Raw genomic sequence first — 16,914 nt, 5'->3', positions numbered from 1 at the left:
AATTACCATCAGGCATTTTCAGTAACAATACCCAGTTGAGAGGGCTGTAAGTCTAAAGCCTTTCATATTTGCGCAAGGGACGCGTCTAATGCATATCGCATTTAAATTGTGAAAATACCAGCAGATCAGGGCAACAATTTATCAGCAACAAACTAAAGCATTTACCACAGAGAATTGTAGGAGAGGGATGGAGGGGGTGAGGTGTACGTGAAATGCACTCTTTTTTTCAAAGAGCATTATTCAAATCCTCTTTGAAAAAAAAGTTACTACTCATGTTCCCCCACGAGCCCCAAGAGCACTTTTTCTCCGAATTTTGGTTGTTAGGTGGTTAACTTACCATTACTGAGAAACACCTTATTGCGAAAAATTGCTAAGCTACCTCGTGCTCTTTCAGAAATAATTACTGGGTTTTTTTCTCCCTTTATTTCTCAGAGGTAAAGAAAATGCCACTTGAGAAAGCACGAACGCCGTGTTGATTCACATCTCCATTTTTGATTGCCGCTGTCAAGTTTGAATTTTTCGATGAAATGACAACTAACTCTGAAAAAGATACATAAAATCTATAAATCACTGGCATTTTTTTTCTTGGATGGGGGGGGGGTTCCATCAGCTTTAGATACCGGTTCCAATGAAACAAAAATCTGAAATAATGAGTATAAGTGTCCATTTGAAAATAGTTATTTGATGCAGAATTTTGCAACGAACGGTCACTTGCCATATAAAGTACCCCCCCCCCAAAAAAGGAAAAAAGCAAATCTTTAATGGTAATTTCTTACACGATGACGTCAAAACAAAATTAAGATTTTCCATTATGACCAAACCTAAAGGCTGACGAGAAATCCTCAGTAAAAAGCAGCTGAATGCAATCTTTCACAAAACAATCGAGACATTCTGTATCGTTAATATAATATTTAACTCCTTTCCCACTTTTTTTGGTAATTACTCTATTCCATACCGCCTCCTCCCCTATTCTATGTAGTTCAGTGTTCAAGTCTGTGTTTCACCCTGTTCTTTTGTTTATTCTTTGCACCAAAAACGCTTTAGTGACACCAATAGTGACAATTCAGTCTAAATGAGCCAGTTATTTAAACTTACCGTCCAACAACTGTGAATGACTGTGTCATTTCGTTTAATTTCTCTCCAAGCGTCTATGAAACATTATCACTGTGTACGCAGAATTTACAACTTTGTTGATCTGAAAAAAAAATAAAAATGTTCCGAATACTGTGGAGGGGGTACAAATCCCATGTACTAGTCCTTACTAAATCCAGACCCCACATTCTAGTATCTCTGAATCACGTTTCCTCAGCTCAATGTAGTAACAAAATACCAACACCTCAGCTCTTTTCTCTGCACATTATCACAAAATACAGGACGGTGTTAGATAACTCACGAGCCCCCACGGATTCTTTAAGGCCTTTATAGGAGCACCCGGTACCTTATAATCTTACTTGAATTTGACTATAGCTATTTACTGCTGTTTATATTTCTCTTAAACTGGACTGAGTGATGCGCTTGAATTAGTGTGCAGTGGAGGGTTTAGTGTGTTGCTTCCAGTTTGTCCTTTTTCCAAGTCTCTTAGTTGAAAATTGTTTTTAAATTATTATAGAAATATTTAGTGGATAAAAAAAGTTTACAACATTAAACAGATAGAAGCATTTTTCTTTTTAGAAATTTGAGGTTATAACCTGGGATATATATAGATAGAAAGAAAGTAATATGGAAAGAACAGTTCAAAATCAGTATGGGATACGAAACTAGAATCGTTTAAAACAAAGTTTACATTGTGAGCGACTTTGGCCGAAGGTTTTCTTCGATCAAATTAAAGTTAATATATGTAAGTGCGAAATATGAAAAGATCGAAAACCCCTAAACCTTGCCAAAGTATAGGTCTGGATGAAATATTTTTAGACAAAATACTTTGAGTTCCTTTGCATTTTTTTTTTTTACGCGAACGGCACGAAAGTCGGGTTAGTGGCTCTCCTGTGAGCTTCAAAAGGTCCAGACAACCCATTATTTGAGCGTCGTTTGAAAATAAACAGAACGGTAAATGTGACCAACGTAACGATTTTTTTCAATGAAAAGAACACGTATTTACGAGCACTCTGAAGTACTATTTGTCCAATTCTGTCGCGAACTGAATTTTTGGGTAATCTGCGTTCTTTTTTTTTTTTTTCATTATTCCACTCATTTAGGCGGACAAAAACAAATAGAAATATTGAGAAGGTAAAATCGCACCTTAATACATGGCATGGGATTATATCAAGTTAATCCAGCGAAAGAACAAGGCCTCTTCATCACAAAACTCCAATAACATTTTAGGACCCCAAACAAGTGACATAGAGGTCAAAATACGCCATTCCTTGTCACGCAGTTAGAGGTGAAAAAATCAACAATGCGTGCTTTGAAAAGACCTCAGGCCGCTTCGGGGGCGAAAAAATCGTTTCTTCTCTGGATAGAAAGCTAATTTAGGTCAACTTCTGTCGTTTTCGCTGTTCGGGTTACTTGATATTTAAAATTTTAGCGGTTATTTTAGAAACAAAAACAACCCAAAATGCAAAATCGTCCTGTTCGAAGCGGCCGGGGACGGATACAAATTGAAACTGCTAACGAACCACAAAATCAGCATGTTCGCCATATTTACACTTTAATTTGAGTATTCTTTATGAGTTCGTAAATACCATCCATCATCGCAAAACATGGATGGTACATTCGCTTCAAATAATTACTAACTAAAGAAGCTCTTGACTGTTAAACAGATTCTCCTTTTCAGCAAAGTTTTCTATGTAATATATCAGTGCATACCAAGTGATATCAGTGACAACAGTACTTTTGTATTCCGACACATTTAACCTCTCTAGCAAACATAGCTAATTTAAACAATTTTGCACCAATTTTAAAATATTTTTCTTATTAAGTAGGCATATTACTCACATTACTGGTACACAGAATTTGTTGAGAGCTTAGTTATCGTTCTCATAGCAAGTATGCTATAATTATTGTACACCAACTTGACCGAGAAAAATACACTTCACATCAAATATTTTGGGAGATTTATACTTTTGATTAAAAAAATAATTAAAGTACCCTTCCCAAGCCAATGCACCTGCAAGGCGCTTAACTAGAATTTCCTTATTACCTCCAGTGATTAATCCTCTACTGCGTAAAGCTTCCTTTAAACCATGTACTGTCATCAAAGTTAGATTGATAGCTTCACTTCTTGCCTCAGTGGCATTGGAGAACTATAGATGAGACCACAGTGATAAGTTATCAGCAAAGTGAGTATTGCACTGTTTACAGACGCTGGGTTTTAGTGCACACATCACTGATTCTGTCGCACCTCTGCTGCTTACACAAGACACTAGGTCAATACTAGACAAACAAACTTGACAACTGAGCAAATCATTTTCTTTATTTCCACCACACTTGCAAACATTTGATTTGTAACAGTGTGGCAGAGAACGCGATTGGTAGTGTGAGGTATAAGAGGAGGGCATTGGTTGATGTTCTGGGAAGTAAAATGAGCGAACATAATCACTTTGCATTACTTGCCACCCTTAACCAGTGGTGGTACTTACATTTGACCGGTTAGTTAAGGTCAAATCTTTCCTCACTCTAGAATGCCTGGCCTCTTTAGCCTGCAAAGAGACAGTGCCATAACCCACCCTATACCTAGTCAACAGCAAATTTGCGTGATAGGGAATGGCATATCCAACTGTCCATGTTGTGACATTAACACTGGATGAAAAAAGCAAAGACATCAAGTTAAAATACATACTACACATTTCTTGCGGTTCTGCAACCTGGGTATAATTGGTCTCTATTCTATTAAAACGCCCCCCTACATTCCTCAGATACTCGCCAATCTTGCTAAGAGCCAGATTGTTTGTGCCTCTGTTTCATATTGACTTTCTTCAGTGTCAACTAAACGATAGTAATATCTAGCCAATGCAATGGCTTGATTACCAATAAGCCTGACTGGTAACTTGTTATACCTGTTTGCTTCATCACTAAAATGTTCTTTTACTCTTGAAGCCAAGTATCCCAGTCGACACTCCTAGTCCACACCCCCCCCCTCCCTACCTGATGCATGCCTTACATGAAGAAAACTTCTCTTCTGCAGGTATTGCTTTAGGTCCACCTCTGATTTCTGCAACATCCCCTGCTTCCTAGCACGCTCCCCAACACTGTCTGTACCAGAAACCCTCAAAAGAGTCTCTATTCCCTATAGGCACTCCCAGAGCAGAAACAAAAGGATCAAACTTTCCTCTTCCCACTGCCTCTAAGTACAGGAGATCAATATAATGTTGCCAGGCATTGATCATACAATGCATGGGTTCTGGCCTTAACCTGTCTGGAAAATGCCCAATCCTAGGAAGACCAAACTGTCCGATGCCATTTTCAACCATGAACTGTAACTTTCTGGAATTTCATTTTTTTTTTCTGAAAGGTTTGGGGAAAGAGAGGCAGGAAAATTGTTTACCTTATCAGTATTAGAGGCTCTCATTTCCTTAGTGCAAGGTTTCCAGGTGTCATCTTTACCCATTCCAAAACTACCCCCTCCCCCTTAGTGTTCATGTTTTCTTTATGAACATTTGCATTTGGGGAAGGATATGTAGCTGCCTAGTTGAGTTCATTGGCAGCCCAGCTCTGCCAAGACATGCCTGCTCCTGGCTGACATTCAACAGTGAACCCTTTATCACAAACAGTCACAACATTACCTTCTAACATTTTCATCTCTTCAGTGAGCTGCTTCCAGAGGTCATGCATTATTTGATCTTTCTCTTTTACACTTACACCTGATCACCAAAGTTCCAGCACACCATACTTCCAATTGACATTGTCAGCTCATTTGTTTCAGGAGCTCCATCATCTGACAACTGAAAAATGAAATGATTTTCATTTTCATTTAACCAGACAAGTTTACAAGAAAGATGGGGAACTCTCATGTGCAAATCAATAATCAGAAACACCTGATGCCCCTGGGATCTGTGTGACTTGACCAATGTCTAAGCTTTTAACAAACTTGTCAACACTATCATCTGAGAAACTGAGCTTAGGTAACCTTAAGTCAACTCCAAGACATTTAATGTTACGTAGCACCCAGACTTCTTTTTCAGTATTAAAAAAATGAACTTTGTGTTTTACAGACAAGATTTATATCTTTAAGTGGCACGGACTGTTTCAGTACATTTTCTGAATATTGATAATCATTAATGGTTCTCTCAGAAATACCCTGAAGAAATTGGCTCCAGTACAAAATTCAAAAGAATACATTATCTCAAGCGAGGCCGGAAAGGCTAATTTAAATTTATTAAGAATATCAATCCAGCGGCCATTTATGAAGTGGTCAATGGTTTCGTAGCTTGCATTGGCAGCCAAAAAATCCCATGCCCTATCCAATAGCTTACCTATCGTAGATGAGTCATTTCATGGAGCAGTCAGTCGAAAAGCCTGATTTTTCTTTCTTCTGCCATGGAAGTGAAAGGCCATAACCACTGAATATAAAGGAAAAAGGTTGGGAAGCTTTTTCCAATGTGAAATAACTAACTGAAAAAAGCTCTTTAGTATAGAGAAGCGCACACAGAAAATCACGTGCGACGTCACAAAGATTATAAGACTTACTAGAGATCTCTAAAGACGTGTGGGCTCTGGAAAGACCCTATTTACTAGGCTAGAAAAGTGGAACTTGGGGACCAAGTTAATGCAGCACAGGAAAAGATGCCCAATTGTGTTATAAAAGATGTGAGGTCAAGGTTTCCTCACCCTCCAGGCATTCCTTACATGGGGCATAAAAGGGAATAAGGAAATTATCATACAAATGCCCATGTCAAGGAGAGCAATTATAAATAACAATTGAATAAGTTCATGAAACATATACAGTCAAAAGAAAATTAAGAGGTGGAAACATCAATAAAACTGCATGGAAAGTCCCTTGAGTAATACCTAATACTCATGAATGCTTCACTACTTAGTACCAGCACTTGCTGGAATTATTCTTCTCTAGTTACCTCACATCTTTTACAAGACATTTGGGCTCCTATTTAAAGTTATCGCAAGAAATCAGAATCACTGGTAAGCAGAATGGACATCAGCTATTTAAATTAAAAAAGGTAGACCAGATGGTTTTCCTGAATTTAAATGTTGTTGCAGTAAGCACCCTGATCTCTGCTGGACGATTCGGATGCCTGGCATGTTGGTACATCTGCAGAGACAATACTTATCTATTCACATTAATTTTTCATTCTGCAAGAGAAATAAGTCAATAAGAAAGAGTAAGCATACCATTCAAAAAGTGCCAAAGCAATTATGCAGAATTAACAATTAACAGCATAAGTCTTTTATCCAATCAAGAATGGCTAGTTCCATGTGCATGTTGAAGGTGTCATTCCCATAATGGATCCACTTAGCAGCATAAATGAGCATCACTGAATGGAGAGATTTAATCCAGTATGTTTCCCTACACTGCAGAAGATAACAGATTTTGAGTGGCTTTTACTGTAACTGGAATATAGAGTTTTTTGCAACTCTTTCAAGGCCTTTACTGCAACATCGCTAATTTGGAAAAGGCAAACTTTTTCATGCAAAGAAACGAAAACATACAGTAGCATGTGCCAATTAATTACCTGCATGTAATCATATGCATGTCTATATATTGAGGTGCCCATAATGGCTTTCCTATATGCAGCTACAGCTTCAGGTCTAGTTAAAACCTTATGCTCATTAGGTAGCCATTCTGCTTGCACCGTGACTCCGCATGGCAATTGACATGATTTCCCTGAGTCATAAATAAAGAAAATGATAGAAAAACAAATTAATAGATCAGAATTAATAATAGTAAGTATAATGCTTCTGGTTTTCCATTTTTACAGAAAATTGTGTAATCTTTGAGTTCATGAATTATGCTATGTCTTGTTGGAATTACATAACACAATGTGTTCATAACAACAAAAATTAATAATAATAATTTTGGTTTCGTGAAATCGTTCTTTTGAAGGAGTAACCTGAGAAAACTCTTTGTACCTTATGACTACTATGCATTTCTCAATAAACAGTCACTCAAATTACCTGATAATGGTCAGCAACAATCAGCAGATTAGCATGAAATTCTTGCTCACTGAGTGGACTGTTCTTCATGCAGAAGTACACATGAGAAATAAATAAACAAACAAAAAAAAAGAATTACTTTAGTGACGCTATAAAGGATTTTTCTGTCGTCCATGCTCATATTACATCAATGGTAGAATATTATTGAGGACGCAAATGTATCATACCTTGGGTCTCAGTTTGATAAGTCAGCAGCTTTTTTGTCATAGGGACTTCACGGCTCACTGCTGAAGTTTCACTAGCCCTACTCCAGTTTACGACTCCTAAAACTTTTTTGGTTCTAAACAGAATCAGTAAAAATAAAAATATTTTTAGGAATAGCATTGAGTGTATCGAGGTTCAATATATCATAGAAAGAGTTCAAACGCATCTTACTAGAAAGAAAGGGCTGACACCATCGTGTGAGCTGCTGATCTACTCGAATCATGCCCTGCATCTGTAATAACACACTACAGGAAGAAATTGTAGATATCAAAACAAAACATTGAACACATTTCTGTACTCACAAATCTCTCACGGTTTACAATTTGATATCAGATATTGTATGCTTAGCTATGCTAGTCAGCAGAACTTTGCAGAACTCTACTACATCCCATGCATCAAATTGACTGCTTGCAGACATCCTGGCTTGCAAAAAGGAACAATTGAACAAAATTCAAGCATGCACCTCCCATACTCTAAGACTGGTGTATAAGTATGTGGCCAAAGACAAAATAAAATTGAAATCAACTTGTACCCCTCCATTTACAACATAATCAGGGGTGTTTCTCACTTTTTCCTGGGCAGCAGACATGGACTCATCAATTGAAAACCCTATTCACAATGGTTGCATAACAATGCTTTTTCAAGACTGTTGAAGTAATTTTAAAAAAGGTATTTTAGAATTCAGGTAAGAGAGAAACCAAATAAAAACTGCTCAGTGCATTTGAAGTATTTTGGTGGAGAGATCATCATTTAGCTTGCTGTAAACTGTTGTTAACTGCCATTTACTTGCAAGAAGAAATACAACATAGGAGCATTAGAGAAAGTGCATTGCCAATCTATGAAAAACAGAGGCAGATAAGTGACCAGTTACAACAAAACACAAGAACATAGAGAGGGTGAATTTCAGAAAATTTCCACTAGAAAACGAAAAGGTACTTACCTCAAATTTACACAGTACTTTGGAGGAGATCCTCCCATGATAGAGGAGGAGAGCCACTTGAATGAATCTCCAAATACACATGAAACTGTTACGGACACAACATGACTTTGTCGACTGAAGATTAGTAAATCGCAATCAATGAGTTTTCCATAGTAACAGCATGCTGTGGAGAGAGTGTTACCAAAAAAAAAAAGAATACAGAGTTCGCAGAGCTTCCTCGCTGCAGAGATACACCATGTATATGGGGTTGTTCTCTGCTGAAGGCGCAGTGATCTGCATTTTTTGTGGTGTATATTCTGCATGTGGAGGGGAAATTGGAGAAACAGCATCAGAGAAAGGCAAAGAAATACACGAAGATGGAGTGGAAGACGCAAAAGGAAAAGAAAACCGTGTGGTAGATGGTGTAGAAACAAGAGAGGGGTCCGGACTAGCTGTGCTTCCAGTTGATGCTAAGGTCAGTTGGCTCAATGTCAGTCCTTTCCTCTCCATTTTCTCCTCAAAACCCAACAGAAGAGCCTCCATCAGATCCGCATTCTGTATACTTGAGGTCACTTTTGTTAGATTTAGCGCGTCTTTTGCCATTTTGACGCGGTCTCTGATGCCAAGAAGTCTGCTCTCTTGAGGAAGCCCTCCGTTGAAAGAGAACTGAAGACCTTGATCTGTTGGACGCTTTTTCTTGCGCATAGATGGGTTATTTCCGTCAGCCATAACGCACAAAATTCACAATAAATATCCTTCGAGCAGCGACAGCTAAGAATGTTGCCGAACAACCACTTGAGTTCTGAAATTCTGGCTGATAATCGCACTTACTTAGAGGCATTGTCGGCGATAATATTGCGCATGCAGTATTTATGACGCCGCTAGTTTCAGTGGGAATAATCTGAAGGCTCAGCCAACCGATGTGTATAAGGGGCTTGGGGATGTAAGCCGAAGTTAAACGGCGCGAATTTTGAAAAGACAACTGTACGACTGCATAGTCGACCGTAGCTCGCACTTTGAACGGCCGAGCGATGTTTTGGTGCCAAATAAAATCCAAATAAGCTAAATTATGGGAATGAGAGTCAACAAGACTCAATATCTTCTAATTTTTGACCCAAAATAATACTTTTACTGCGCCTTCCATGCACACCGTTTCACTTATGGCCAGACCGTTGGTCGCAATATTGGATGATTCTTTCATTTGAGCTGAAGTCAAGGGGCGGAGCCAACCTATTTATAGCGCGCCTTTGTGTTTAAACCTGCTCAAGCCCTGAACGCGTCGTCACGTGACCTCCAAGATAGTAACGTGAGGATTTTATATAGCGACCGGCCATCGTGCTTAATTAATTAATTAATTAATTGTACAAAAGTGATTTTTACTACTTTATATCAGCAACGATTACAATATTTCCGGGAGCAGATTCTGAAAACTATTCCAATCTTTTTTTTTTTCTTTTTTTTTTTACACCAATATATTTTAAGCACAAAAGCTCACGAATAGAGTAGATACCGGGATAGCACGAGAGTGCACGGTGCGCGAAATATGAAACATTTATGAATTTTCTTTCCAGAATTTATCATAATTGTACACTGTTCAACCTCCCTCATTGAATTATTCATTTTAAAAATCCCTGTGCCATTTAGTAAATAAATCTCTTCGGGCGGGCGGCTGGTATGTCGGCTGATAATGTCCGCGGCTGAGAGATTGTCCGAAAAATGAATATTTAGCCGAGAAGCAAAGCTTCGAGGGAAAATATCAAATTTTGAAGATAATCTCTCAGCCAAGGACATTATCATCCGACATACCAGCAAGCGGGCCAGAACGGGGTCTATTTATTTTTCAACCCTTCCATTAAATTTTCCATTAGTTTTCCATTAATTTTTGAGCAGGAGTGCAGGCGCGAGCCTGTGATCACGTACGGTAATCCTCCACAGCTTTTTAATCTCTTTCGTCATCTGATTCTGTGACTATGCTTTCGGGAATTAAGATATTGTTTGGATCTAACAATTGTCAAAGGTCTTCGACTTAGGCCTCAATGCATTTCTCCAGAGAAATGCTTGATCTGAAGATCCTTGGAGAAGTTATTTATGTTAAAAAACAGAAACTTTTGATATCTTCCTACTAAAAGTCAGCTGTCAAGGGCCTAGAATTAAACAATCAACCATCAAAATCGAGAACGATTCATCGTAAATTGTCAAAGTTAACATCCTCTCTCCATCCCCCCCCCCCCTCCCCTTACGTACAACACTTCGATACAATTTGTCTCCCAAAGAAAAACTCGGTGAAATATTTCCATTTGTACTACAGAGACGATAGGATTCCACAGAACTTGGTTGTCTATGGAGACGCAAAGTAATAAAGTTTACCTAAATCAATTACGGGTCAAGCAATCATAAATCCTTAGGGAAAAGTAAGGCGATGTCAACAGGTATCCGGAAAGGATACAATATCCTTATCCGGAAATGATACTTTGGAAATGAATACTGCTCTTAAAGGCACCAAGTTTGGTATCAATATTGCTTTTTAACTTGTCAAAGATTCGATCTACAAGATCGGCGATAAGTTCTGAACCGTAAGAGCTTCTCCGCGGGATTATTCGAATGTGCTCACCTCCAGATGTATCGCCAGCAGCTGGGTTCATATTACAAGGGTAGAAATTATCGTAACCGTATGCGCTACCTTAAATCTGCAAACTTGGTGTGAACACTCTTGCACATGAGCTCTTTATCTACTTGGTCAAATTACAAATGATTGCTCATTACTAGAATGTGTCATAACTTCTCGTCAGGAAATACAAGAAAATTCACTTGCATAAATGTGCCCTCCGACCAAAGGAAAATTTATATTCTGGATACATGTAGGCCTGAAATAAAATTCACTGTAGTTTCAATACTTTCCGGATTGATATATCAAGGAAATATTATACAAAAGTTAAAAGAAAACTCATTTTTGCTGCAAATGTTTCTTTTCAAGCTAGAATTGAATCTCGATTCCTGGGTTGATACACGCATATGCGATAGACCGTCAAACAAAGAATCTTTCTCTCTTTCCTTTTCATCCTATTCTTTGGAGCGTTCTTGTATGAAAGCGGAGAACTGGAATCTATACTTGAAGAAATTACCAAAGTATTGTGCGAACATGGTGTACAACACCGCGGTTAAATTGAAAAGCGTTTACTCACGTCCGTTACGCACTTAATCTTATCCAAAATAAGAACTGCATATCCTAGAATAAATGAAATACATGCGATACATATGCATGCAAATCCGTAGCTCCTGAGTGTATTACAAGATGATGCTTACTGTTGCTCGCGGATCGTGATTACTTTATCAAGAATTACGATCTAGACTTCTCTTTTATTCCAAAAAGGATCATGATTAGACGGTGTCTTATCCTGGACTAAAACTCTAACCATAATTTTCTATCTAAAAAGCACTAACTAAACACGGAGACGTCAACCTAACCAAACTATCAAGAGACAAAAAAGCGATTAGTAAAGTAACCAGATCATTCGGCTTAAATGAAAACCCCGAAAACTTCTTAAAGTTCTAAACTAAGGGATAACAAATTGGCGTACACGAAATGTCAAAACAAAAATATATTATCAACACACCGACACTGTGATGTATTCACGGGTTCTACCTGATCTGGTTTCAGTCATCGTTACCACGCGCTGGTCTTTGGCTGGCCCATAATGAAATTTGTATATTAATTGCAAAAATTACAAAAATTGCGAAAAAATTATCACTCCTTACATTTCATAATGCAAAGAAAAAGCTTACTCTCCACAAGGTTAGGCTTTTAATTTTGCATTACTGCGCAGCACCTTATTACGAAAAATTGATACACTGTTTCAAATGCTCCTTGACAAAACCACTGTGTTCTCAGTTCATTTCTTAATGGTAAAAGAAATGCCACCAAAGAAAGCACGAACGCCCTGTGGATTCTCAGAAATAGGATTGGCTAATACATGTTGCATGGATGGATGTCTGATATATCGGCTCCGCGTGATCAACGAAATGTAATAATGCAGTGGACACGTTTGGCTCAAAATAGGAATCTCTTGCAGTATCAGTAGCTTTGCTTCTTACCCAAAACATTTCTCACCACTTGAAGGTATTGATGATACGATAATGCATTTATATCAGCAATGCAGCTGAACGCCCGTTACACAAACTAACTGCCATCATTTGTTGACAGGGTTTTGAGCAACAACCAGTTGGAGGACTTACCAAAAGAGATATTCATGAAGAATACCAACCTAAGATATCTGTGAGTCAAAAGGAAAGACTATTCCTCCTAATTTTAGTCCTGCAGGGAATGTAAAAGGACAATGCACAGGGAAAACGAAAGTGTTGAAGAGATAATTGTAACAGTTACTAAATTGAAATGATCAGACATATTCACCAAAGTTAAAAAAAAAATGTACTCTTGTTTAAAATAGCATATTGATAGATAAGGCCACACTTTGTAGTCGTCAATCGGACAATCGTTACGATATATGTATATCAACCCAGTCCACAGGTTCTTAGCCTAGTTACCCTTCAAGTTTTAGGGTGGGAGGAAGGAGGCGGGATATGGAAAGTTGCGTAGCCACTGGAGGCTTATTTCTTCCATCCTAGGGGGGAGGAAACTCGTCCACTTCCGCTTGATTCTGCCGGCGTGAACTCTCTAGCGTCCTTTTCGCGGTAAAAAGCTTTACGGGTTACCAGGACAAGACATGAAATGAATGATAATCCTCTTTCTGCTGTGGATTCAAAGTATTTTGTAGGGGGCATGGGTGGAAGGTGCAAAGGAAGAGAGGCTGTAGCCCAATATCTCTACCAATAGAAAATGAATTACGCTAATCAATTAACGCTTCAGATATATTGTGACCAAATATATACGTGGGAGGTACTTGAGTCTTTCAATTTGACAAGAAATAAGGTGACTATGGTAAAAAGAGAATCAATTTGAATTGAATAAACCTATCTGAGACTCTCATGAGAAGAATGTAATTAGTAATATAAGAGATATTGTTTAATAACATTTTAATTTCTCAACTTAAAGTCAGCCCAAGGACATATTATCAGGGACAATGACACTTACAGTGTATATATCTAGTAGAATGTCATTAAATGTTACATCTTTCATACTATATTAGAGCCGTGATACCGCGTGGGATATTTCGTTTTGGTTACAATGCGAACAGTTTTTCGAATAATATTTCCTTACTTGCTAAAAAAAATATTTAAAGTGATGACCGAAAAAAATACAGCGTGAGAAGATTAGTTGTTTTTGGTATGGGAGTTTTCAGAAGACACGGAAAAAAAGATCACCAATCATTTGGGCTCGAGAAACTCGTAAGGGGTGGAGGAGGGGAGTTCTGCGGCTGGCAGAGCAGAAAAAGGTGACTTGCTTTCAAAAAAGAATGCAACATAGTGGCCCCGATAATGCTTGGGCAAAATAAACGATAGTAGGCAAAAGGAAAGCCTCTTGACTGCACTTTTTTCAGACTCTAAACTCACAGTGTAAGAAGAACTTGGTTACCTTGTTTCCTTTTATAATAAGTTATTTTGTTGTTTTCCAAGCCTTTTACTTTTAAGTTTTAATTTTGCGCGGAGCGGTAGAAACATTCAACGCAATAAAAAAGGTGTTCAATATTGAACCAGAAATATTTTGTTTAGATTTAGGTGTAAATTTAAAGAAAATCTTTCAAAAGCAATAGCGGAAAAAAAACCCAGGATAGAATAAAATATGAAAGCAGCCATATTTAAAAGATTTAAACTTTCTGCTTGTTCTGATTTAGACAAATCTGTGTTCGAATAATCTTCTTATCCACCCTTAGGAGCGGACATCACTAATCATAAAATATGCAAAGTTTGTCTAATACAGCTTGAATGCAAGACTACTATGTCAGGTTTCTTTTGATTTTAAAAGCTTCAGCTAAGTTAGCAGAGATACAAATTTTATTCCATAATGCTGTCGCATCTTAATTTTTAATTTTTTTTTCACTTGTTCTTTTTTAATGCCAAAACGAATTTAAAGATCCTTCTGACGGCCAAAACGGCTTAAATGAAATGAATGTGCATCGCTTTAAAACCGGAGCTGAATAAAAATCCAACTCTAAGCAATTTACACAGCCGTACCTGAGTATTTAAACGAAATACAACAGTTTTGAAATCAAAGAAACGAGTCTTTACGTGAGTTTGAGTTTGAGCTCATCGACAAGCTGTTGAAATTTTGAACAAGTCATGGAACAGAGCAGAAGAAGTCATCGATAAAACTTTGGTTTAAATAATCTGACTTTCATTCCTCGTTCCGAGTGAGCGAGTTACATACCAACTGAAGAAGTATACTGGTCAATTTTTCAACTTTGAAGTTCATTTTAAGGTGTTTTACACAGTCACAAATTAACACTTTGTTGCGCGGTAGCAAACAGAGGACTTCAAAGATGAGGTTTGGAGACTAAATTAAAGTCCTGATCCTAGCAGAGAATAGAAACCTTTAAAAGAGCCACTGACCATAAATATCGAGAATCCACCGACAGTTGCAGAGTTTCGTAATTCGTTTTATATTTTCTAAAGGACCCTTTTGATGAACCTTTTTCGAAGATTATATCAAAAAATTTTATCCTCCCTTTTTTTCCTCCGATTAATCGAAAAGTTCAAACAACGCCCAAATGGCCGTTGTTGTCCCGCCCTAAAAGCAATGGAAAATTAGGCAGCTTCAATTCAGCAACTTCGTACGCTACAACGCGATGCAATACCGCTTTTAAATTTTGTATGCTAGCAGATGGTCCTTTTATCTCTCGGAAAATATTAACTTCTTGTTCTGTTGTTACGTTTAAGTCTGAATAATAACCCGTTGGAATAAAGTACTTCGGGTCCCTTTCACGGAGGTAAAATAAAGTATGCAAAGTTTGCCTTATACAACTTTCGACTAATTCTTTCAAGCAAAATATAGTACAGATTGTATTTCCTGTCACTACCTAAGATATAGGCCTGAACGTAGCATGTGAATATGTGCCTGCACAAAGGAACAGGTTTCTTTAATCTTCAACAATATATAAAGACATTTCATGTGATTATTCCAACATTTCTTGTTAATTTACCCAACCCTTATCATCTTGTCAGTGTCGCCCGGCTTGTTACGAAAACTATAGTACATGACAATGTATAATGTAAAGCTCATTATATTACCAAGATATTGTAATATTACGATGATAGGTGATGAGAGGAGGAAGAAAAACCATTTCAAAAGAATATAAAAATATATGTTGATATAGATAAATTGATAAAAAAAAAACAGTGTATGAGGCGCCGAAATGGACAAAACTGCCGTTTAGCAATTTTTCTTTCCAATTGCATAAATATGCTCTAGACTCAAGATTTTTGTCTTCAGTTTACCTATTAGATACTAACTTAGTGAAATATTTATGCACTTTTTCGCATTTATTTTCTAAACTCTTCAGTTGCATTCTAATTGCAAAGAAAATACGATACAAGTACAGAGAAATTATTCTAATTGAAATGTGTTTCAGATGTTCTAATGTTCTTATTACATTCTTTTTTTAAATTAAGTATTCTAATAATGTTCTTTTCATGCCAAGTTTGAAAAAAACTTTGCTCATAAGAATGATACATTATCCTATTCTCAGTCAGAAAATACATGACAATTGCAAAAAATACGTTCTGATTAGTATGCGAATTATTCTCAGTTAAATTTTTTCGTGGTAATTCAAACACGCTTCTAATTAACATGCAAATTTATGCTACACAAAGCGGTGTTGGGCAAGGGAATCACGGACGCCGATGTAATTGACATTTCCCCCTTTTTGCGCTAAATTTGAAGCTATGAATTGAAGACTATCTAGAAAAGCTTCGATATGCCTTTATATCGTCGAGGAAGAGGCGAGATAGAGACAGCTAGAGATATTCTTAGAATATACCCAAGCAGTTCTCGGTCATATTGCTAGCTTCACTCAACAATGGAAGACCCAGAATACAAACCTGGACGACTTAGAAAACGCTGTTGATCGAATGACCGAGATCTGTACAACGTTTGGCGATCTTCATCAGAGTGTACCCACCAACAGCGCGGCAAATAATTCAGTTGTTGGCCTGACAAGTATTTTAGACGATATAGGAACACATCATCTTTGTACGAGACTCAAAGGTTTAAATACAGAGCGTGCCTGTTCTTGTAAATACCAATGCCCAGTGAGCAGGCGAAAAAGGTCGTCCTCGTTATGATGGATCAACTAGCATTCTTGCGAAGTAAACACTTTCGATGGGCTAGCATTGCTAAATTACTGGGAATTTCTGATCATGAGAGAACCGTTAGGAGACGAAGAGAGGAATTTGGAATCTGTTACGAGTTCGATGTTTGAGTGACAGGTGATTTCCCGTCAAAACAGAACGCAGGGTTACCGGAACAGCAACAAGAAGGTTTATTTCAAAATGAACGTAGTTTTCACTTGATAAACTTTTCACTAACCCGTAACTCAGTAAACTTTCACGGCCTCCGAAAACTTCCATCAACTTGAAAATACACACGGCCTCCGCCAACTTCAATAAACTTGTGAAAGGTAGTCTGGAAAACTCGGAATTAATCCCGCCGGAATTTTTCAACGTCAGTTTTTTCAGTTCAAAACGACTCCGATGATTTTCCGAAGAGTATGTGAGCTTCGAAAATACTCAGA

General features: G+C 37.7%; 1 protein-coding gene and 2 pseudogenes across 2 annotated transcripts; all 3 read right to left on the bottom strand.

The window, feature by feature from the left end:
* Positions 1-283: 283 nt before the first annotated feature.
* On the bottom strand, positions 284-4,526 carry LOC148737765 (uncharacterized). The gene is made up of 4 exons (XM_088748243.1): positions 3,579-4,526; positions 3,140-3,242; positions 1,096-1,195; positions 284-540 (listed from the first exon to the last, which is right to left on the bottom strand). Exons 1-3 carry the CDS (start codon positions 3,783-3,785, stop codon positions 1,149-1,151), a joined length of 357 nt encoding a protein of 118 aa, XP_088604369.1. The 5' UTR covers positions 3,786-4,526; the 3' UTR covers positions 284-540; positions 1,096-1,148.
* A 1,565-nt stretch (positions 4,527-6,091) lies between these two features.
* On the bottom strand, positions 6,092-7,155 carry LOC148737764 (uncharacterized; annotated as a pseudogene).
* Positions 7,155-9,071, bottom strand: LOC148737763 (uncharacterized; annotated as a pseudogene). The gene is made up of 2 exons (XR_015996787.1): positions 8,252-9,071; positions 7,155-7,556 (listed from the first exon to the last, which is right to left on the bottom strand). The product of XR_015996787.1 is annotated as an uncharacterized LOC148737763 (transcript).
* Between the last annotated feature and the right edge of the window lie 7,843 nt (positions 9,072-16,914).

The sequence above is a fragment of the Stylophora pistillata genome, chromosome 2 (genome assembly GCF_964205215.1).
Source record: "Stylophora pistillata chromosome 2, jaStyPist1.2, whole genome shotgun sequence".
Classification (NCBI taxonomy): Eukaryota; Metazoa; Cnidaria; class Anthozoa; order Scleractinia; family Pocilloporidae; genus Stylophora; species Stylophora pistillata.
The sequence above is the reverse complement of the archived record's forward strand: the minus strand, read 5'-3'. Positions and strand labels throughout refer to the sequence as shown.